Genomic DNA, 25741 nt, shown 5'->3' with positions numbered 1-25741 from the left:
AACGGATCCGGAAGGATCACACTTAGGAACCGCCGTTTCCTCAGAAAATGCGAACTTAAGCCTGCACCAACCCCAATACCAAGTGCAGCACTAGGACCAACAATTCCCTCAAGCGATACTACATTCTTGCATCTCCCACTATCTCTCTGTAATAGCACATAAACAGTAACCAAACCCCAACAACAAACCGCACATATATCCCCACGCTTTCGATCAAGGATTCCCCGAGCTCTTTCTAGGTTACTACCACACAACAAACTAGGCCTAAAAGAGAGATACACCTCTCACACAACCCAGCCTACTCGTGGGGGGGTGGAAGAGGGGAGATGTAGAATAATCAAAAGAACTGTGTTAGTCAATAACACACAACAACAATAATAATAATAGCAGCAACACTTACCAAGGGTCCAGCTCATGCACAAGACAGACATCAGATTGAGCTGGACTGAGGGCTTGTATTTATGTACAAGCATATCCAATCAGGTGATTCAGCCAATCACAATCCAAGGAATAGACTGGCCCATGTGTGCACAATGGAATCTCCCATTGTGCCATAAATAGTTCTCCTCTTTCATGAGAAGTAACTTTAGTCTTTGTCAAGTTATCCACAACTTGAACGCTGACCGAAAGTCCACTACACAATCCAACAGGCAGCTGCACAAGTTGAAGTGAACCATTGGGGAGAGTGGGGTTTGCTATAGAATTTGCGTGTGGGAACATGTGCTTCAATTGCCACTTTGAACCATTCAGTGGTCTATTTGCGCAATGTTCAGCAGGAAGTGAAAAGATATTTTGCCATGGAGTGTCCCTGATGAGGTCCCTGATGTCTTCCCAGTCAACCTTTTTATAATATTTCGTTGTTTTGAGCAGTGGCTCTTCAGTTTTGGCTCTAGAGTTTATGGCGATTTCAACCATTGCCACTGCATGATCGGTGTTCCCAAGTGGGCTGTGGGCATTCGTTACAGTCATTGGGAACTGTGGTCAGAAACAGATCTAGAAGTGATGCATGTTGTTCTTGCTGGTCTGGGAAACGGGTTGGAAACGTAACCATCTGTGATAGGGAGTGAAATATAGAAAAGTTACGTGTTGTGGTACCAGCTTCATCTGTGTAAGTAGAAAATCCAAACCAGTTGCTGTGGTGAACATTGAAGTCACCAAATACATGCACTTGCATGCTAGTGTCGAGGGAAAGTGCTGTATCTATGCTGTCAGAGACTTTGTTTATTAGGGTACAGTCCCGGGTCGAGGGAGAGCAGTAGAGAAAATAAAAGTAGTTCATGTTATGTTGCATGTTAAGTCTAAAGCACATAAAGGCTTGATCGTCCGATTCTAGTTTTGTTTCTCTAGTTAAGGGGAGGGTGTTTCGAATGTACACTCCAAGCCCATACATATGTCTGTCAGAGTCCTTACGGCAGAGTGGGAGGTATCCAGGCATGTTAAAGTAGTTAGAGGGGATGGAGGAGTGTAGGTTAGTCTCACTTAATGCTAAGATATCCGAGGTGTTTGTTAGGAGAAATGCTTCAACATCATTTAAATTAGTTCTAAGCCCACGGATGTTCGTAAATGCGAGCTTCAAAAGATAAGGCAGGTTGGTTTTGTTTGAGTTTGGGCCTGGCTTTAGCGTAATTTTTTAATTTACTGTCATTTTTATTTTTAAGAGTTTCAGTTTAGGTAAGGGGTGCTGAGCAAGTGGTTATACAGAATACAAGACATGCAACACAGGCAGACCATCAGCTGTCCCTCCATCTACTAGGGTTGTGGCCTCAGGATAGCCCACCGGGGATGAGTGCAGAGTCCCTTTCCATGCATGACATGGCACTACAAACATCCCGATATTATATAACTGTTGATGGAGCAGCCGATCTAAGCGCTACCAAAGAGTTAGGACTTCTGTACTACCAGTCGGGAACAGCAGCCAGGAACTGTCTATCCGGTACCCTCAACCCATCAGATGATGGTTAACCCAATCTGCTTGCACTGGCATTACAGTATTCAAGCACTCCCAAGTGCCCAGTTTAAGAGGTGGGATGTGTCGGGAGTGGGGAAAAACGGCGTTCATTGCCCTAGTCGGGAAACAAGATCGACCACCAAGTGTTTCTGTCGACTCCCAGTGGTTCGACCTCTTTGTCTGGCTAATAGACAAAGGAGTATAGAAGCCGGGCGATAGACGGTGCCTATCTACTCCTGAAGCAGTTTAGGTTTGCAGACCGGTAATTTGTTTGAGTCACCAGCTCTAGGAAGGTTGTTATCCAAGACTGGAGAGGCCTTCCTCCCTTTAGGTTTAGCTTCAGAGTTTTCCTTCTAGATGGATGACCTGGGAAGATCTATGGGTCCATCAGTACCGAGAGGGTTTGTCCCACGCCTGGGTCCTAATCCAGGTATTTCTGCGACGCCGTGTGGGTGGTTAGTGTTGTTACTGGGTTAGTTTATAAAGGTTATATATCTACTGAGAAATTATACTCCTCAAAGTGATTACGGGACATTGCTATTTCATTGTTTGTTACTGGAGGAGGGGGTGAGTAAGAGTTCATGCAGTGGAAGCAGCTATATTTGCAAACAGGTCTGTTGGAAGAAGTTAATATGGCTTAATGTTTTTTTCCTTTAAATTTATAATTGAGAAAAAAAAATTAATTAATAAATAAGTAAAAAATAAAAGTAAAATAAAATTTTCTTCCTTTTATTTTTATGTTGGCTTAGGAATACAGAATGGCTTGATATTACGAATTAACTAAAAATTGTTGTACACACTCTGGATATTTTAGATGGCAGAAGGGTTAATATGTATATTCAATCGATACAAGTAACATCATTTTTGATAAGTACACTACAGTACAGGTGGAAGAAAATTATACGCTATGGTGTCTACATTATGTATAATACAGTAAATAGTTATATGGGGAGATTTCCAGTAGATGTGAATATATGAGGGTTATGGGTATTAAGTTGCAAAAAATTTGTTCCTTTTTCCAGAAGTCCATATGTTCAGGAGGCTATCTGAAGAAAATAAACATAAGGATAGCCCAGATAATACTAGATAAAGTCTCTGTCATCAGTAGCTCAAAAATGATGATAGACTGCCTAACATCAGTTTTAGATATTTGTCTGAGAAAAAAGTGTGTTTAAAAATTTTGTACTCAGTTGCACATTTTGTGCTGAGGCCATCAGAGAGAGACAAGTTACCGACAGAAAAACTGTTTTGCCAGGCACCAAAGAAATTGGCATGGCAACATGCATCATATGTAATCATAGACACACAACTTGATGATCGAATTATGAACTTCAATTTAAAAACTGACTGATTTTGACGAATAGGTAATTTTTGTGAACAAGGATTTGAGGTATTAAGATGTTGGGAGAATGATGCAATTTAAATATACACAGGTTGCACTGAATGTCTGGATTCTTGAATTCAATTCATAAATCAGTCAAACTGAAAAACACAATGAAAGTGGCCACTCATGAAAAAGAAAAGGCATTCAAGACAAATGGAAAACTGTAATATAGAGAATATCAAATATTCAATAAAGTGGTGTCTACCAAGTTGAAGATATTTTGTGTGTTTCTTTTCTTTCATAGTTTGTTTGTAGTAGTCAGAAAAACACCTTAACTTAAGAATTTAGAATAAAAAATAACAAAGACAAAATAATTCCAATCATTTAATACTGTTAAAAATATTTTTATTCTTTATTGTATTTATTAACTACATTTTGTTTTACTGTATTTCCCATCAGTGTACAAATTAAAAGTAAACTAAATTTTATTATCTATTTTGAGATATATTAAAATTGAAAGGTATACAATGAAAAATGAGTAATCTAATAAAAGAATCTCAATTATTAAAATGGGTTTTAATCCTAAATTATTAGAGAAATTAGGGTAACAAAAACTGAACTTCATATTTTTTGGTAAATTTAAATGATGGGATGGTCTTCATTTTCCAGTCTTGTATGTATTTAGATGAGACTAACAATAAAAACAAGAAAAAATTTACATAAAAAGAACTGCAAAATCTAAAAAGTAAAGATGTTTATTTTTATAAGAAATTTGATAATTCTTAAAGGTCATTACTTTGTTTTGTTTATTGATGTGAATATTGTGAGATAGAAAAAAACTTAAACAAATATCATTTACTTTTGAATAATAATTAGACTTCAAAGTTTAATGCTTGAGATTGAACATTTTCTATCTTATGCCAGTGACATCATTTTTAATACTTGTATATAAAAAGTTGCTGTTTGATCACCAACTCCTTCTAGGATTTTGGGGATAGACTTGTCTATTATATTAAAGATAAACGGTTATATTCCCACATTAGTGAATGCAAACAAGGTATTAGAGGTTTGTGATGGTAGGTAAATAGGAAATTCTTCTGAAGCTCAAAATTAATTAATGTAACAATGAAACTTGTTTAGCCATAACAATATGTGATATGTGAGAATTGAGTTTATTGGTTTGGCATTAATTGTTAAGAAATTGAAGAATATACAGGGTGCCTTCAATAAGTTCCTGACATTTTTTTATATGGACACTTTTATTGATAGTACACACATGATACTTTAGTTCCCTACAAAGTAATCTCCTCTGGCCGCAATGCACTTGTACCATTCCAACAACTTCTGGAAGGCCTCATGGAAGTCCTCTTGAGAGAGTGCGTGTCATCACAGCCTCTTTCATCTCAATTGCCTCATAACGACAGCATCTAAGGATTTCCTTGAGTTTAGGGAATAACCAAAAGTCACAGGTAGCAAGGTTTGGACTAGATCTTGATGCCCATCTTGGTCAAATCATCTGTGATTTTCTCTGAGCACCCTTGGGACAAACTTCATGCAAATCTTCTGCATCTTCAGTTCTTCATGAATAATTGTGTTTACAGTTCCACACTAACATCAAACTGTGCTCTTATTGTCTCTATAGACACACAACGGTTCTTATCTATGAAATTCTTTATTTGAACAATTAACTGGTGTTCTTACTTCCTTACTCCTCCCACACTTCTCATCATCCCTCATAGACTCCTTGCCTTCTTTGAATCTCTTATGCCACTCAAAAACTGATGTTTGATCCATGCAAGATGGTCCAAAAGCAGTCTGAAGCATTTCATATGTTTCTGTGGCATTCTTTTTCAAGTTTAAAACAGAATTTTATTACATATCATTCTTTTAAAGTGTCCTCACATCCAGATTGAAATTTTGAAATTCACCAGCTGTGACAATCAGGTTTTAATAGAGTGTATTCTAATTCCTGCTGTAGCTGTTCATTTAAACATGAAATCATAAAAATTGGTCAGTCATCTCATAAGATGTAAAGCAATAATACTTTTCAAGAATCTGTGACAATTTTAAATGTTTGTACAAAAAAGTCTGGAAACTTATTGAAGGCACCTCGTATATGTTTATGTAAAGTGTGGATAGAATGGGTAAAAAATAAAGCACATCAGGCTGAATGAAACTATAAAGAAATGTTGAATGCACATTCTTTTGTCTTTGAAATTTCTGAGTAAAAGAAAAAGAATCATGTGATTAATGATGTCACACCATTCAGAATTATGGGCAAGATCTTTAAAGTATGCACATATTTTCAGATTTGTCTGCTCCAGACCTCTCTAACTACATATTTCATTTTGATCAAACGGTGTGCAGTAAAATCATAGGGTCTGCATCTGTGCTTGATATCCATAAAAGAAACTACATGATGTTTTCTTATTTTATTTGATTTATGAAAATCATAGGAATGAAAAAAAGAATCAAAATATTGATAAGGGACTCAGAACATGGGTTTCATTGATTCGAGGGAAATACTAGGTGTATGACAAGATTATAAATTGATTTATCAATATCTCTGTACTTGTAATTCCCACCACTTCAATACTGAATACATATTTGGTCCCCACCCCAAAATTTTAATCTATGATATAAATTTCAGCTGTCTGTTTAAATGTATGTATGTAAGTATGTCTGTAGACAGAGGCGACGGATTTTCACGAGATCAGTATCAAATATTGAAAAATTGGCCAAAATCATTAATTTCTTCACCTGGGGTCGATTTTTTGCGAGTCATTTTTGCAAGTCGTCGTATTGGTTGGATTGACTTTGCCTAATTTGAACGTTCCGAACTTCCGGTCGTGTCATGGAATAGCAGTAAGACATCAGATTTTGTTTCACTTTCTTTTCTGCATTCATGTCATGGGTTCGAGCCTGCCTGCCTACTCCCATTTTAATTTAAAAAAAAATTTTTTTTTTTTTTTTGCTCAACACACCTCCAAACGCCGGGCACCTAGATTAGTTTTATAAAAATAAAACAGCTAGTACTAGTACAGTGTTATGGACTGAGTGTAAAAGACATGGGTTTCTTATTCAATCTCTATCAACCCTGGATCTTCCTGCCATTCATAAAATAAATCGTACCATTGCCAATTATACTGTTTAATGTTTAATCTTAGCAAGATCATTTTTTTTTTTTTTGCTTGTGTGTATGTGAGAAGAGCCTTTCTTATCATTACATATTTTAACTAATTCATTTAATAGTGTATGGGTTATTGTTATGTTAGTGTGTTCATTTCATGCTGGTGAATGTGTGAATTTAATGTGTATACATCTTAAATAAGATGTTTATTTACAATCATGAACAAAAATATTATTTTATAATCACTCAATAATCATGAACTCAAAATATCATTGCAATTTGCTGGCAAATAAGTAATTTTATTTTAATTTTTACTTATTCCCCGAAAATGAGTAGGTGTCATTATTTGTGTCTGTATGGCAGTGTATCATGGTCTTTGTTCAGTAATCATCGAAAACAAAAAGTATTTTATGTTGCTGTAGTTTTAAAGCAGCATAATTCTATAGTATAAGAAAAAAAGAATTAAAATATAAATTACTTTTCAAAATTCTCTGATATTCTAAGATTGGGATAATGTACTCATGTTAAAAATTGGATGCCTAGGACTAGCATGTGCATGCTGTAAAGTGATGATGCACACCTGGGATTGTCTGACTTCAAAAGCGGTGGTTGAAACCGAGTGGACTCTGCAAATTAATTGGTATCTTTAATACCTCAATAAGCCATATTGTGATCTTGTATTTTTGGATGCCACAAGCTTGTATGGGTAAATTCAAAGTTTGGGTTACAATATCAAGGCAGTGTCTGTCCCATGGAGCCAGACGTCTGACAACAACAAAGTAACGCAATGTTTCTTTGAATCCTAAAAAATACTGTACTGCATTATTTCAAAGAAACTTGTATAAAATCATTGTTTGACAAAATATTTAATAATTTATAAATAAAAATGTACTCCCACTCTTTGACTGTAATATTCAACATGTCTACACATTATTTATGTTTACTCATGCGTTACAGTCGAATATTTTATAATATTTTCTAAGTAAAATGAACATTAAAGTAAATTACAATTTTATTTCCAGATTAAAAATACAATATAAGACCAACAGCAATCAATTTTCTAGAAACTATGTACAAAATCGGTCGATTTCAGAAATAAATAAGGATGTTTGTTAAAAAACATGATTTTATACAATGTTTTTGAAATAATGCTAAGCAGTATATTTTAGGATTAGTATTAATTGAATTTTAAAGTAAAATATTTCAACATCTTTTATTAGACAAACAATTTGAATTCAAGACTCCAACATTTTAAGAAACGAGGTTTGTATATTTTAGAAATAGGTCTTGAAATAAAACTGATGGAGTGCATGACAGGCTAACAAATATGTTAATTTTTGCCCATTTTGTTTTGTAGGTGATGAGAGGCTATGGTAACAGAAAGGTTGAGTGATCGTGAAGATCTTGTGGAACATCTCGATTCTGAACCTGTCTGTGACTACCTGTTACAGCATGGCGTCATCACAAAGGAGAAATATGATAATATCTGCCAAGAGAACCCCCCAGAACGTAATCGGACCTTGCTCCATCACATGGAAACCCTTCACAGTACCAATGCCATGGCACTGTTCATCAATGCCTTGCGACAGTCAGGACAGCTTGACCTTGCCAGTTCCCTTGATTTTACTAAGAGAATTAAACCCGTCCATGGAACAGGTAACAATATTCTATTTTACTATTATTTTCTTTTTTAATTTAAAGATTTAAGTTTGATTTTGTAAAATTCTCATTTCAATTCATCTATGATAGATTGTTCGAAATTCTGTTTATTACAAGCATTTTTAAAGATGAATTGAAATGGGAATTTTACAAAATCAAACTTAAATCTTTAAATTAAAAACAAATAACATTGAAAGATAAAATTCTAGTTCATTGAAATTTTGAAAGAAATGCTCCAACTTTAAATAACAAAGAAAAAAACCTGTTTATTGGTTTAAATAGTTGAGAAGCACGGGAGAATAATGTGACCTAGTTATGTAATCACTGGGCAATGCCGGCTGTAAAGCATTATTCAGCTATCTATCTAGTGAAATAACAAAGTTGAATTGTGGGAAACGATAAGGAGCAAGCATTGCAGATGCAGAAGGGTCAAAGGGTTATACTGTGACATGAATCAAACTCTGTGACTGATCAAGTTGCACCGGGGATAGGGTGCGAATAGGGACTGGATCTGATGTGTCAGGGATTCTGGTTTTAAGTAACTTAGTTAATTTTAGTTGAGTTGGGTTTAGGACATCGGAGATACAACATGTGTTAAAACAAGTCTCCTCCATAAGGGAGGGGGGAGGGTAATTCCATCTAAAATCATCCAGACCATGACACCCTTACCTCTGAGATTTTTTTCAAACTTTAACCATATGTTGGTATCATAAAAACTAGGGAATCCTAAAAATTTGAGCTTTTAACTCTAAGCGGTTCCGAAAATATAGCAATTTTTGTATTTTACGTATATCGCGTTGAGGCGCAAATTCGCGAAATTATGAAATTACATTTTTGGACATAAATCAATTTCTAGACTAGGTAGAACCTTGAAAATTTGTACGGACAAGGTTTTTCACACGAGGAATCCAAAAACTATGTTTAAAACCTCTGAAAATGAAGTGTTTCTGAGTTATGGAACTTTTAAGCACAGAAAAAACGTGGCACTATTGGAAATTGAATTTTTTTTGTTCCTAGACATTCTTGATAGTCTGAAATTAAATTCCTCCAAAACAGGTGCTTGGTTCTTTCCTCGTTAGCTCACAATCGAACCTCAAAGATTAACTTTAAACAACATACTCTCCTGATCTCTAGATCACATTTCGTACTCCCTCATCCACTGAAGTGATCGCCTTTCTCTACTTGGTCTCTGAGGTGCCTCACCATCCTCTTGCTGCACATCGTTTTCCACTGTTTCACTTTCAACTGACCTGATGTCGAGAATATGTCTTAGTACCCCGTCTACTGCAATGTTGTTGCTCGTATTCTACTCCACTGTGTGATACATTGCACCTCTGGGGCTTCACCCATACTTCATTCTTGAGTTTTATGATCCTTGTTGTCTCTGTTTCCCTGCTTTCCAGCTCAACCCTGGGATGCCTCCAGAAGTGTGTGAATATTGACAGATGTGGAACTGCACGTTCCGATCTAGGTGACATATTGTACCAGTAGACATCTGGTTCGGGCAAGGTGCTCCCTCTCTCTACCACTGCCTTTATTGTCTGGTGGCACAATCCTGTTGCCATAGGCAACAGGATGTCTATAGGCAGCTCTGAAGAATTGATGGATATTTCATTTCTTCATTACATCTGCAACTGCTATCAATCCAAATGCATTACTATTGTTGGTTAGCAGCTTTTCCAATCCACCGTGCTCCAGAAACACCATATCAAGGGCTACCACTATTTCACTGGTCATTCCACCTTGCAGCCTTCTCCATAGAGCAAAGCATCCAGGGTTGCAGTCGATCATTGTTATGTAAAGACCACCTCTGTAATGGGTGATATCAACTGCCAGTCTTTCCCAGGTCCCAGTCACACCTAGTTCTCCAGCTTCGTGCGCACTTGGAGCAGGATCAATTATTGACTGACGCTTGTTGTAAGTCCAAACCACTTGTTTTACTTGTTTCTCAAGTCGACTTTACTCACCAGATACAACATCCTCTCCCCCCCCCATATGTTGCACCCCACCATTATCCAGATCAGACACTGTAGCAATATCCTCTTTTTTTGGCACAAGCCAGCTCTTTCTCACTCACCTGAGAACATCCACTCTGTTCTTTGTGGAAGACACCATGATTACGCGCAGCTTCACAGAAAACTCCTGCATCAGTTCAGCCAGCATCCTAAGTATCTCTGCTGCCCCTTTCATCCTTATCCTTTTATTGTTTGAAATCATTGATTTTGGCCAGCCAAACACAGTGGCAGAGTCTGTTTTGATGTGACTAGCATCATCCTTCTTCTTTAGTCAGGCCATGTCCTCCACAACCACTCTACCCTCTTCCAAGACTACACTTGTTGCAATCACATCACACGACTCCATCCAGTGTCCACAGCATGTTCCTTGTTTCCCGAACTGGGTCTTGTCTTTCCACTTCTTTCAGGACCTCTTTGATCAAAGCGACTGTTCTTCATCTCACTTTATCATCTCATCCTCTTCCTTCAACATGCCTCTTGATGTAGCTGCATACTGGTCTAAGCCAGACAGCAACGGGGTAATGCCCAATCAACCTGCTGTATATGGAAAAAAGCTCCCACTTGTTGAGCTCTTCTTTCATTTGCGGAATCACATTCGTCCTTCGAAATTTCAGGTCACCCGACATACTTCATTTCAGCTTCACCCCAAGGTCACTCCCCTGTCCAATTCTTCTGGTGCCTTTGCGACCAGCCTGAACTTCAAGTGAACCGCCACCTCCTTTGTAGTCACCAAAGTTTAATTTATAAGGATGTCATCGATTTATGAGCTCACAGCGCTATCTTTTTCCCCCTATTCTTTCCAGAACCTTCCTCAGAATGGTCAATATTATCTTGAGTGCCAAGTTCAACCCGAACCTCACCTTTGTAAGGCAGTAAGTTCTGCCTTTATATTTGACTAACTGGTACTTCCAGAGTTTCTTGGTGATGCAAAGTTGACTAACGTAGGCAGATTTTAGATTGACTAACGTAGATGCACCATTTATTTGCCTCCACTCTCTAATGGTTTCACTGCATATGGCACTCAACGGTTCAACTCCCTGAAATCCAGAACTGGTCTAATCTTCCGTTTTGTTGGTTACAGAACAGCCATCAATGGCAAGATGTCAGATTCAATATCATCTGTCCACAGCAACAGTATGCCCTCCTTGATCCATCTGTCCACTTCTTCTTCAAAATACTTTTTACCTCCTCCTTAGAGTGAATTATCATAGTATGCCACTCTGTTTATTAACATCGGTGATTTATTCTTCCATGCCCACACCACCATCCACTGATTCCTGTCAAATTGTGCTTGAAAATTGGGATCTCCGATTGATATCCATCTCTTTTCTCCAGCCTGTTTGAGCCTTACATTGAACCACTCTGTCACTGCGCAATAGTGAATGGACGATTCAAAATTTTTCCTGATTCCGATACAATTACCGATTCCATTCTAAATTTCCGATTCTTTTAAAATTAATAAATATTTAACTAGAGATGTATTTTGTTTTTGCAAATTTTCAAATTTCTGCATAATTTCTGCATATATTTTTTCTCAAATGTTTTCCTTGTAATTGATTGAAAATTGTAAGACAACAAAAGATTTTGATTTAAACCAAAGTCAGAGTGTATCAGTTCATCATTAGTGTACAACATGCTACTTGAAAGTTTTTATAAATAGTCGATGATTGGTAGGTAAAATGCGACAACGATGTAAGAACCAAATATTTAATAATGACACTACCTTTGTTATGAACGAATTTCTAAATAATGTTACTATTTAGAAAACTATTTTAACATTAGGAGGGTGTGGGATTTGTTAACTATTCTGTGCCTTTTAATTATAAAAATTTGGTGGGTTCTTAAATGTTGGATTGTGTAGTGGACTTTTGGTCAGCGTTCAAGTTGTGGATAACTTGACAAAGACTAAAGTTACTTCTCATGAAAGAGGAGAACTATTTATGGCACAATGGGAGATTCCATTGTGCACACATGGGCCAGTCTATTCCTTGGATTGTGATTGGCTGAATCACCTGATTGGATATGCTTGTACATAAATAAAAGCCCTCAGTCCAGCTCAATCTGATGTCTGTCTTGTGCATGAGCTGGACCCTTGGTAAGTGTTGCTGCTATTATTATTATTGTTGTTGTGTGTTATTGACTAACACAGTTCTTTTGATTATTCTACATCTCCCCTCTTCCCCCCCCCCACGAGTAGGCTGGGTTGTGTGAGAGGTGTATCTCTCTTTTAGGCCTAGTTTGTTGTGTGGTAGTAACCTAGAAAGAGCTCGGGGAATCCTTGATCGAAAGCGTGGGGATATATGTGCGGTTTGTTGTTGGGGTTTGGTTGCTGTGCAGGGAGATAGTGAGAGATGCAAGAATGTAGTATCGCTTGAGGGAATTGTTGGTCCTAGTGCTGCACTTGGTATTGGGGTTGGTGCAGGCTTAAGTTCGCATTTTCTGAGGAAATGGCAGTTCCTAAGTGTGATCCTTCCGGATCCGTTAACCCTGATTCGGTATTGTCGATCTGGTAGGGAACTGATGATTTTGCCCGTTGTGTTCCATCTGCGATTGACTGGATTTTGGATGGCTACAGTGTCACCAGCTTGTAATGGTGGAAGATTGTGGGTATATTTATTGTATCTTTCTACTATTTTTGCATTGCGGTGGTGGAGCATTTCCTCGCGATGTTGTGCCGCTGACACCCATTCAGGATGAGGCTTGTAGAGGATTGGCTGTGATGGGATGGAGTCACGTAGTCGACGGTGAAGTAATAATTGGGCCGGTGATAGGCCAATGCTTTGGATTGGGGTATTCCGATACTGCAAGATGGCCCGGGCAACACTGTCATTGTCCAAGGAACTGTGGGGGCCTGTGTTTCCTTTCACAATCCTCTTTGCAGTTTTTACTGCGAGCTCTGCCCTGCCATTGGATTGGGGATACGCAACAGAAGATAATCTGTGCCTAACACACCATGTTTTCAGAAATTCTTGGAACGTGCTGGAAGTGAAAGGTGGGCCGCCATCGGTGCTGAGTTCTTCTGGGGCACCATATGTTTGGAACAGTTGTCGGCATATGGACATCAATTTGGTTGTAGTAGTGTGACCTGATTATAGGCGGTATAAAATTGACCAACCAGTTAGCCTATCTGCGCAGGCAAGGTATGTGTGATCTCCAATATAAAAAATATCCATGACGATTTGTTGGAATGGCCACTCTGGGGATCGTGTTAGAATGATAGGCTCCCTTGGTTGACTAGGTGCGATGGTTGAGCATACCATGCAATTCGCCCTAATACTGCGGATTGATGCATCCATCCCTGGCCAGTACACCGATTCGTTGGCACGTGCTTTCATGCCGACTACTCCTTGGTGTGCAGAATGCAGGCAGTGTAGGACCTTTTTTCGTTGTGTTTTGGGGATGATGATCCTTCGATCCAACAATACTAGACCATTGTCAGTGCTAGGGCTGTGCCTCACCTCCCAATACTCACAGATTTTGGGCGCAGTGAGATTACGTGTTTTTGGGAAGCCTTGCTGTATTGTGTCTATTAATCTGTTATATTGTTGATCGCCACGACCTGCTGAACGAATTAGGTCTGGTGATAGCATGGCTATATTACTGCTGTCTGCAAATGTTGCTATTAAGGCTGTTGACTCTGTTATGTTGCTTATGTTGTTCGACTCCAGTATATCCATTTGAGAGGGTTTTGTTGGAAATACATTGAGGAGGGCTTGCACCATCGCCACTGGGTGTCGGGAAACTGCATCAGGGCGTCTGTGCCACTTCCCGGGGCAATGCTGTATGGTAAATCTGTATCTCAGGGTCTTTTCCTTTAGTCTAAAGAGCCGGGGGTTTTGGATCTTGCTCAGATCACAATCGCCAAATATCCCCTTCAGAGGTTCATGGTCTGTGACCACTATGATGTTTGGAGAACCCATGACGAACATACGGCATTTCTCCAATGCCTATGCTATTGCTGCTGCCTCACCCTCTATTGGTGCGTATCTGCGCTCAGCATCCGTGCAAAATCTGCTGCCGGCATATATCAGATGCCAACCTTCGGAACAGCATATTGGGGCTTTTTCCATGGTACATTGGCAATGTTTTTGTAGGAATAGGAAGCCCATTCCTTCTTTGCTCCAATCTGGAGCAAGGCAAGTTGCTCTGTCTTTGTCAAATGTTGCTACCCCCTTCTGGACTAGGTGAATTATAACTCGCTTGGAATCTTTGAATGCGTCTTCAAGGTTTTGATTCCGGGCAAATTTGGAGTTTTGTTTGACGAGGTCCCGAAAAGGCACCATAACTGGACCCAGTGAATATGCCCAGGCTACTTGGTTGACAAGCCCAAACCATGATCTGGCATCAGTAATTGTCCTTGGGACTGGAAAATCCTGTATCGCTTGTATCATGGACTCAGAAGGAGTCACTCCTGAAGAAGTTATCTGGAGGCCTCCAAATTGTACGACATCCTGACAGAATTGGAATTTGCCGGTGTTGAGCACAATTCCATTCTTAGCACATTGGAGCAGAAAATCGAAGGTATGATAAAAGGCTCCCTCAATGCTAGAGTCATATAGCAGGGTATCGTCTACTATCTTCACCTTGCGTGGGATATCTTTTATTATCTCATCGTATCTGCGAGTGTAAGCATCCCCAGATGCGACATATCCTTGAGGCATCCTAAGATACATGTATCTTCCCCACTCAGTTATGAAGGTGGTTAATGGTTGAGATTCTTTGTCTAAGAGAATCGAGTGGTATCCATCAACAGCGTCTAGGACTGTTTTCTTTGTTCTAGGTGGTACTTGCAGTGCCAACTGGAATGGCGACCCAGTATGGTGGGTTTCTCGCTTGCATTGAGAGTTAAGGTGTTGGTAATCTATTGTTCTCCTTGGATTACCATTCTTTTTGGCAGTTATTACCATAGTACTGCACCAATCAGTAGGCATACCCACGGGTACTGGAGCTATGATACCTTTTTCTACATCCTTCCAAAGGGCTTGTCTTACTGGTTCCTTGAAGTGGAAGGGTACAGGAATTGGGTTATGCCTGGCTTTAGGGATTGCTCCCTCTTTGAGGTGAATGTGGGCAGCTGGGCCGGACATGGCTGGAAATATCCCATCTTTGTTGAATGTCGTTTTGGCAAACTTTTCTAGGAGCCAGCTCTTAAGTTTGTCTATGTTATCTTCTGTTGCGGGAAAAGGGAGGTTTTTGGGGTGATTTGGCAATTGATCTACACACTTTTTAGACTCGGTGTCTACCTCTTCATGTATGTCTGCTAAAGGGTTTGGAAAATGTTTGTGCAATATTCCCACATCAATGCAGGCTGCTCTGCTGAGATAAATCCGTTGTATGCCCTTGCATATGTAGAGGGCTTGTTTAGTTGTTTTCCCTCTGACCACAAACTCAACTGGTAGCCAACCCTGACACATGAGTGTGAAACCTCCAACTGTTCGTATGATCTTTCTTGATTGGATAAGACTAATCTCTGTGAGGCCCATTTTGATTAAATGCTTTTGTCCCCCAAGACAAATGGCGGCACCACTGTCGGGAAAAACCTTTAGCGTTGTACTACAACTCCTAGGAATATTGACAGCTCGTCTGGGATCTGGTTTTGGTGAGAATGGGATTACTGATGCATTTATTTCAGTTAACAGATCACCTTCTGTAGTCATAATGGTGCCCCTCATTTGATCGAATGTGATATGGGCCATGAGTGTATTCATGGGAGCTTCTTGGTCTTCAAAACTCTTTATCACTGCCGGGCGATATTTCTTTGTCCAGCACACTGCTGAGAAATGGTTAAGTTTCCCACAAGTGTTGCACCTTTGATTCCATGCCGGACATGTTAAATGGCGGGCACTTGTCCTTGGAGTACCGTGTTGGTGACTACCGCAACCTATGCAGGTTTGACGGGGTTCTTTATCAGCAATGTTATCGTTGTGAGTAGCAGTAGAGCTAGTGCGAATATTGCCTCTGCTAGTCCGTACAGCACTGTGTTTTTTTTTTTTTTGCGATACATTGACATCCGGACTGTAGCTATGTCTGAGGTATCAGTCATTGCGGTTTGGTCCCGTAGTGCAGACTCAAATGCCTCAGCATGACAAATATTTTGGTTGAGAGTTTTTAGCAACCCGGCTTTTGCCAGTAGATCGGTCTGAAGCGTATCATTCGATATCCCTTTGATAAATTGGTCCTTGATGTAAATGTCGGACAGGTCGTGATCGCAGTTGGGGCATGAAAAATTACAGTCTATGGCCGTGGACCTAAGACGAACAAGGTATTGTTGGATGGGTTCATCTTCATGCAGTGATATAGCTGCAAATGTCATCCGATGGACCATGGGATTTGATTTTTGAGTTACCAATGCTTCTGTCATCTCTAGCAGCTTGTCTGGGTTGGTGGTGAAGAACTTAGGGTACGTATTTATGATTGCGTTTTGAACGGATTCATCAGCGCAACTGTATAACTGCCTGAGAAGTTGGCATGTCCGTTATTCTGGTGAATACTTCCCAGTCAATCCGAAATTTTCTGAATTGTTGAGGGGTCATTTCGAGATGAAGTTGGGGAGGCCTGGCAGCTGGTGCCTTAGCATAGGTGGTCTGGGTAGCGGGCTCCTTGGCTTGTCGAAGAATAGACAGAGTTTCTCCCATTGTTGTGATTCCCAATTCTCTTAGCATGGCTCGATCCATTACTTGAAGGTTTTCTTTCCTCAGTTTTTCCTTCACAAAAGTTGCAGCGTAGCTCTTGGCGGAATCGGCAGCAATGCCTGCTTTGAGGAAATAGTCTTCCCAATCTTCTGTCTCGAATCCTGTTCTTAGCGCCATGTTGGATTGTGTAGTGGACTTTTGGTCAGCGTTCAAGTTGTGGATAACTTGACAAAGACTAAAGTTACTTCTCATGAAAGAGGAGAACTATTTATGGCACAATGGGAGATTCCATTGTGCACACATGGGCCAGTCTATTCCTTGGATTGTGATTGGCTGAATCACCTGATTGGATATGCTTGTACATAAATACAAGCCTTCAGTCCAGCTCAATCTGATGTCTGTCTTGTGCATGAGCTGGACCCTTGGTAAGTGTTGCTGCTATTATTATTATTGTTGTTGTTGTGTGTTATTGACTAACACAGTTCTTTTGATTATTCTACATTAAATTGATTTGGTGTAGACAAAAACAAAAATGAGATGCAAATAATAATAATAATGATGATAATAATGACAAATTTGTAGATTAATACTCTCAGCTAAATTCCCATTCCAAAAAGAAATATTACTTTTATAGTGTGAGACCCTTACAAAAACTTGGCAGAAAGAAAAATCATTTTAGTATTTAGAGTAGAAGATCAGTTTCAAATATACATTCAATGTAAAATAATCAGTAATTCTTTTTTGGGACGCCAGAGCACTAGATTTCAATCCGCCATTTTGGTTTGCCAAAAAATGCGGCACATTTCATTCCGTCATAAAAACAAATTTCTCCTGAAAAAAATCATTTGTACATTTTTATCTAGCAAATAAACATAAAATTATGTACGAATAACCATGTTTATTATTTTTTAAATCCAACAATGAAGCTGAAACTGATGTTTTGCTTCTAAAACAAAATCAACTTTTTTGATAAATCTTTGTGTGGTGTACCGGGAAAATATTTTTTTCTAAAGAATAAAAATGAATAAAGTTTATTTTTCTAGCCAATAAACATAAAATTACATGTTAAAACTGTGTTCATTATTTTAAAAAATTCAACTTATATTGTGATACATCTAAAAAAGAAAAATATGATTCTCCATTTTTAGGCAATTACCTGTGAACAACTTAAAAAATTTAGTGATAAAAATACAATAAAATCCCAAAGAATAAGTATCGTATGTAACTTTAATGCAAAATGATCACACCTTGTTGATCAGACAATGTTTTAAGGATATGTAACCAACTTTATTTGCTTTAAATATTGGGAAAGTTAATATTCCAAATCAAACTTTATTATAAAATATGTGATTTTTAAAAGTCATAAAAGCCACCCTCCTTTCTTACTATTAACCCTAAGTTTGGGTCGTAATGTGAAAAATAAAGCAATTACATGTGATTTTATGATATAGCTGATCGGACTTAGAATTAGTGGTAAAAATTACTTAACTGCTTAAAAAGTTAGAATGTACCAGAAATGGAATCATTTTACATCATATTTATATGCACAACTGAACCCCTATTCTTAATTCTAAAATAACCTTTCAGAGTATTCATACATAATCGCCTAAAAAGTAGAATGTCGTATGTTTGGGGGTATTTTAAATGTAAATAAAACTTTTTTTTAAGTTAAAATACTTCTAAATTTTTGCTCTATATATATTCTATCCAAGGTTTTGATAAACTTACAAAATTTTTATCCGTATTTTTCAGTTATGCTAAAACCAAATAAGGAAACATGAAATATTTCAGATGTGGTGATCAGAAAACACGAAGGTCAATGTAGCACCAGAAAAAATATCCAAGCATTTTAAATCTTTTGATACTAAAGTAGGAAGTCTCTAATAGGTACGATATGGCCGTTTATCAAATATGTACCAAAAGCTTTTTAAAATCTGTGATATTTAATAGGCAAGTGAACTCTACAATATTTGTTTTACTTACCATAAAAACTGATAAGAACAAATTAAATTAGGCTTGGAAAGTCAATGCTACATCTGGGAATGGGATACATTTTATTCCCGATTTTCTTTGTCAAATATGCTTGGAATAACAATTGCCACAGTTGTAAAGGATTTCCAACCTTTTGTAGTCTCCTGTCTATCCTCTTTCCAATTTTACACATTTTAACTCATTTGTTTTCATTTCTTTCACAATTTGTCCATTACTTTCACTTCAGAAATCACCACAACACCACTCTGAACTATTTGGCTTGAATATCATAAATGTTTTTAATTGAATTTAATTTTATGACCACAGGAGATCGCAAGTATGAAAACCGTAATCAATATCCCACATCTATCTCTGTCTGTCTGTCTCTCTATATATATATATACTAGCTGTACCCTGCCACGCGTTGCTGTGGCTTAATTTCATGTAATGGAAAATTCTAATAAAAAGAGAAAATGCATGTTTCTTATATCCTTAGTACAGCAATCCACTCCAAAAAGTAAAAAAAAAAAAAAAAGGCAAAAATAAAAAAAAATATGGTACTCTTGCAGAATTGGATCCGGATCCTCGGGAGTTACCATCAATCATGGCTTGGGCTTGACCAACATTCAGTGGATTAAGCCGAAAGTTGCTAAACCATTGAAACGCTAAATAGTTTTCTTTTTTATTGTATTCAAAAATGTGAGTTTTTAATTAATATTTGGGTAAGGGGAGGTGTTACTATACACAGATTCGAAAAAGTTGTTCAAAAACGAATAAATGAAAGCAAAAGTAAGCTAAATTACGTTTCTATCTTACTGGATAATTTTTTAGTGTTTTTATTTAATGTAAAATGTTTAATCGGCTCAAAAACGCAGTGTTTATCTATGTATTTGAAAAAGACGAATGGTCGCGGACTCTGTTGAATACGTTAAGTTTGGGAAAATCAGTTAAAAACTATACAAAACAATGTCAGACACCTACTGATTATATGTTATTGTGACATAGGCTGACATATTCGGTGGGTTTCTGATAGTATTTTGTATAGTTTTTTAGTTTTAAATCATTTTCTCAAACTTAACATCATCAACAGTGTCCATCACCATTTGTATTTTTCAAATACACTGATAAACACTGTTCTTCAAGTCGGCTAAACGTTATAGTAAATAAAACGGGTTTGTATTACTAAACACAGAAACGAAAAAGTTGTTGAAAAATAAATATAACAAATAAATGTTATCAAAGGCAAGGTAAGTTACTTTTCTACCTAACTGGATAAGATTTTAGTGTTTTTATTTAGTGTAAAATGTTTAATCGGTTTGAAAAAATGTAGTGTTTATCTGTATATTTGAAAAATACAAATCGCGGCAGACTGTTGAACACATTAACTTTGGGAAAATGAGTTAAAACTAAAAAACTATACAAAATACTGTCAGGAACTCACTCAATATATGTTACTGTGACATAGGCAGACATGTATTCAGTGGTTTTTAACAGTATTTTGTATAGTTTTTTTTAGTTTTAACTCATTTTCCCAAACCTAATGTGTTAACACAGTCTGCCGCCATTTGTAATTTTCAAATATAACAGTAAACGCTGTGTTTTTTGAGCCGAATAAAAATTTTGCATTAAAAAAAACAAAAAAAATTATCCATTTTGGTAATAAAGTAACATATCTTGCCTTTGATAATATTTGTTAATAAGGTCACGTGAGTCGATTAATGGGTGCTAATGCACTTACTGATCCGCACTATTTTTTTAAATCGTATTTCCAAGCTTAATTAAAGTATTATGTTTTTTTGGTATTTTTTTTAGATTAGGTCCACCTCCACAATTTTCCTTTAAATGACGACTTTCATAGGTTTCCGACTATGCTGAATACAGAAATCGCATTGAAATTTTGCAGAAATAAATAGTTATCGAGATATAGATAGTTGTTTTATGCATTGTATTCTTTGGCGGCCAGCTTTGTTACGTCCATAGATTTGTTTATGACACGCGTAAGCGTGTAAAAAAGACGGCTGCCAGAGATTACAATGCATTAAACAAATTTTTAATATCTCGATAACTACTTATTTCTGCAAAATTTCAATGCGATTTCTGTATTCAGCATAGTCGAAAACCTACTAAAGTCGTCATTTAAAAGAAAATTGTGGAGGTGGACCTAATCTAAAAATTTACCGTTTTTTCATTCAATTGTAAGGTTAAAGTACAGAATAGATACAAAACACCCTCTTCTCCCAATGTTAAGAATGGCTTTTTAAGTAATAATGTTATTATTTCAGCACGGATCAATAAGTGCACAAGTACCCAATTTCTTTATAAGCATTCATATTTTCTTATATAAAAATAACTTCTGTAAAAAAAAAAGAAAAAACATGCACTTTCAATCTTTGTTAAAAAGGTTTTTTTGAAAAAAAAACAAAAAAATATGGTAAAAAAAGCAAAGAACAAAACGTTAATCGGCATTCATGCAGAGAGTGATCCTTGCTGAAATAATAACGTTATTATTTAAAAAGCCATTCTTAACATGGGGAGGGGGTTTTGTACCTATTCTGTACTTTAACCTTACAATTGAATAAAAAACATATCATAAAACTTTAATTAAACGTGGAAATGCGATTTAAAAAATAGCGCAGATCACTCTCTGCATCAGAATAGTTAGAAAACATCCTCCCTCCCCATGTTAAGAATGGCTTTCTAAATGTTAATGATTCAATACTGTTCCTTGTCTGCTTAAGTTTAACTTTTGTTTATTAAATTGTTAGGTGAAAGTCCAGAATAATTACAAAACACCCCTATCCCCATGTTAAGAATGGCTTTCTAAATAATGTCATTATTTCAGCGGGGTAGCTTCTCTGCATAAGTACCATGTTTTGTTTTTAAATTGTTAGGTGAAAGGACAGAATAGTTACAAAATACCGTCCCCATGTTAAGAATGTCTTTCTAAATAACATTATTTCAGCACGGTATTTTCTATGCATACGTACTATCTATTTTTGTTTATTAAATTGTTAGGTGAAAGTATAGAATAGATGCAAAACTCCCTTCCCATGTTAAGAATAGCTTTCTAAATAACGGTATTATTTCAGCACTGTACCTTCTCTGCATAACTACTGTCTTTTGTTTATTAAATTGTTAGGTGAAAATATAAAATAGTTACAGAACACTCTCCCTTTCCCATGTTAAGAATGGCTTTCTTAATAGCGTTATTTCAGCACGGTACCTTATCTGCATAAGTACCATCTTTTGTTTATTAAATTGTTAGTTGAAAGTATAGAATAGTAACAAAACGTCCTCCCCATGTTAAGAATGGCTTTCTAAATAACGTTATTATTCTATTATATTATTATGGTACTTTCTCTGCATAAGTACCATGTTTTGTTTATTAGATTGTTAGGTGAAAGTACAGTACTCATGCAGAGAGTGATCCGTGTTGTAATAATAACGTTAATATTTAAAAAGCCATTCTTAACATGGGGAAGGGAGGGTGTATTTTAACCTTACAATTGAATAAAAAAACATATAATAAAACTTTAATTAAATCTGGAAATATGATTTAAAAAATAGCGCGGACCACTCTTTGCATTTGCACCAAGTATTATTTTAGCAAGTTACCAATCCGTAAAAAAAAACTGTACTTTTACCAACCAATCTTATATCGAAAAACAAAAAAAAACTCAAAAAACAAGCGACAAATTTTTTTTTTGGCCTTATATAATAAAGAAAAAATGTGTAAATTAAAAAATTTGGAAGATAAACAAATGAATTATGTTTTTGTTTTTTTTTACTTATCGAGTAAACAGAAAATGAAATTACTTCGTTTCATCAATTCGTGGCTGTGAAATGAATCGAACTGGAAGTTCAGTTTTATCAACAAAGCAGATTCGCACTAACGGTTATAAAAATATATTTATTTTATTTAATATTTTAATAATTCGCGAGGTAAATTTATTTTAATAACATAAAAACATCCCCCGACTCTAAAGATGGGTTGTCTGAAAATTTCAAATAAATTGGTAACGTAGAAATATGGTTTTATTCACTTGTAACAAACCAAGAATTACATTTTTATATATATACTAGCTGTACCCGGCCACGCGTTGCTGTGGTTCAGTTTGTTAAAATGGAACACATTCCTCAAGAAAAATTACATTTTGTTCATTTATTTACTTTTATTATTTTTTGCAATTTTTTTAATCAATAAAAGTTGTTATTTTTTCTCCCCAAAAAAGATTAATTTTTTACCATAAATTGTTAGGTGAAAGTTGTTTTTTCAGGAAAACTTCTTTTTTTTTTAAAGAAATTTGTCAGTAAACGTTCCTCTTTGAAAACGGAATTTTTATTATAAAAAGAACAGATGAATGCTTTGCATGAACACTGTAAATAGTTATGTGAAAGTAGAGAAAAATTTGATTCTAGTTTTTTTAACAGATGTTCAGAAAATAAACAGAAAAATAGTTCCATCATTAATTATGCAAAAAAAAATAAATAAAATGTTGATTTAGTGTTTAAACATAATGCTTATAAATTATGATAAAACTTGCTGAGTATGTGCTGTTTTACGGTTGTTGTAAAAATGGAACGGAAACTTAAATTTCGCTTCGTTTTAATCTTTCTTAATTTTTTAATTGTGCCCCTCCTTCAAACGAATATAATCAAAACAGTAACATTCAACAATTGTACTTTATGTATATCAAACATAAAATATTTATTTAAAAAAAAAAAAAGTTAATAACGAAAGGGAAATAATTCCATTTTTAAACGAAAAAGTCAGTTTGGTATATCTTTTTGTTATTTTTTACATAAGTCCAGCTTACCATTCACATTGGAAATGTCGACATTTATAGGTTGTAGGGTACGTTTACAACGAATAAACATTCCAATCTAGTAGATGTATCAGAATTTTTGACACCCTTATCACGAAACTGCGAATAAAATATAAAAATCTCGTAATTTCTCTTTTTAAAGTGGTTGTTTATTTTCTTTATGGATTATACTTCCAAAATAAACTAATAAAGTTGTTTTAAAAGTAATAGAAATATTTTTTTTATTTTTTAAAAAACTAATGCATTTTACGAATTCAATATTTTTCAATTTTTAAGCTTTAAAAATCTATCAAAATTTTTCTATTGATTCTATTTTTACGATATTTTCAGGGTCAATGTGAAATTTTATGCCCTTTCCAATAAACCGAATATAATATTTTAGACAAACGTTTTTTTTAATTCACGCCCCCCCCCATTTTCAAGTGTCTATTAAAAAGTAAATAATTAATTTACTCACCAAAGTTTTATATATCACAAATTGAATAATAATAATAATAATGGTCAATAAGTAATATATTCAGATTTAAAACAAAAAAGTAGTGGTTTTTAGAAATTTACCTGTAAAGTTTGAAGTTTAAAACCTGTTTTTTTTAAACCACGTTGTTTGTTTTTTCTTTTGTTTTTGTTTTTTTATGAAACCTTGGTCCTTGCTCCTTTAATTGAAAGAAAAAATAGGGATTGAATTACATTTTTCGAGGAGTTATAAGCTTGGAAAAACAGGAGGTCGAATAATTCACGCCTCCCATTTGGAAATGTCTATTAAAAAGTAAATAATTTACTCACCAAAGTGTTATATATCACAAATTGAAGAGAAAAGGTCAATAAATAATATATTCAAATTTAAAACAAAAAAAAGTAGTGTTTTCTAGAAATTTACCTGTAAAGTTCGAAGTTTAAAACCTTTTTTAAAAAAAAACAAAAAACACGTTGTTTGTTTGTTTTTTTTTTCAATGAAACCTTGGTCCTTGCTCCCTTAATTGAAAAAAAAAATAGGGCTTGAGTTACATTTTTCGAGGAGTTATAAGCTTGGAAAAACGGGGTGGAATTATTCACTATTTTTCACGAAATTTCTGACACACCTACCAATCTACTCATGTTAAGAACGGCTTTCGGAATAGACACCCCTAACCTTGCCAGCATACCCGAAAAGCTATAAAAGTTGATGTGTCGAATGTGAACGATAAGTTGGACGTAATGTAAAAATGTACCGAATTTAAAAGGGAACGAAATTCAAATTTCCGTTCCATTTTTACAACAACCGTAAAGCAGAGCATTCTATGCAAATTTTACCTAACTTACTGTATTAATGCTATTTTTTTTAAGCAAAAAAAAAAAAAATATTCAGGTTTGGCTATAAATTCCTAAACTCATTTCACCCTAAATAATTTAGGTGACTGAAATAGGAATCTAATTGAATCTTTAATTTCCTGAATAGTATGCGAGAATTCATTTTTCTTCGAGTTATATCGAATTCATTCATACGGACTTTAGGGGCTTTTTTCGTAATGTTACTGTAAAAATTATGTTTTATTGTTACAAATTACGATGCTTTAAAAAAAGCAAAAATAAATTCTTGCATTTTGTATTTACTACTGAAAACCATAACTTTAGTAAAGGTATTTTTTGTTTAAAGAAAATAAAACATTTTCACTAAGAGTTAAGTAAGAATAATTAGTTCATTATATTCTGCGATCATTATTTGATAAATACTGCAATTTTCATTAAAATTGGTTAATTTCCTGATTTTTGGTGAATTTTTAAGTAAAGGGAGTGGTCAAAATGTGTATACACTTTGAGCGTCGGCATTCATTTTATCTGTACCTACCATTTTTCGATGAATATTTGATATGAAAGCGACTATGTGTGGTTAATTTAAATACAATTTCAATCACGTGGTTACATTATCAATAATCATGTGATTAAACCCATTGAAAATTTACCGATATTGTAAACACATTCTGTTTACATTAAGCCTGTACTTTTTTTTTTAGTGATGCAGTTTTGGCAACTGAGATTTAAAAAAACCCGCGAGATCAGGAGAAAGAAATGTCCAGAAAATCACTAGATTTTTAACTTTTATCATCTGAAATTTTCAAAAATCGCTAATCCCCCCTCCCCCCAAACTCCATATTTTAACTTCCTAGCGTAAAAAAAATTATAAATATAGTATATTCAATATATAAAATGTTCCGTGTTTTCTCACTATATGTTTCTGGAATTATATTGAAGCGGTTAG

General features: G+C 35.8%; 1 protein-coding gene across 1 annotated transcript in view; it reads left to right on the top strand.

Annotated features, from left to right (window-relative positions):
- LOC145268956 (uncharacterized) overlaps nucleotides 1–25741 on the top strand; it is a 223755-nt gene that overhangs the window by 64528 nt on the left and 133486 nt on the right. The window contains exon 2 of the mRNA XM_080124591.1: nucleotides 7760–8058. Coding sequence (XP_079980717.1) covers nucleotides 7773–8058 — 286 coding nt within the window. The 5' untranslated portion in view covers nucleotides 7760–7772. The remainder of the gene's footprint in view (nucleotides 1–7759; nucleotides 8059–25741) is intronic.

This window comes from Euprymna scolopes, chromosome 4, assembly GCF_053919585.1.
Source record: "Euprymna scolopes isolate OS-2025 chromosome 4, ASM5391958v1, whole genome shotgun sequence".
NCBI classification, from domain to species: domain Eukaryota; kingdom Metazoa; phylum Mollusca; class Cephalopoda; order Sepiida; family Sepiolidae; genus Euprymna; species Euprymna scolopes.
The sequence above is the reverse complement of the archived record's forward strand: the minus strand, read 5'-3'. Positions and strand labels throughout refer to the sequence as shown.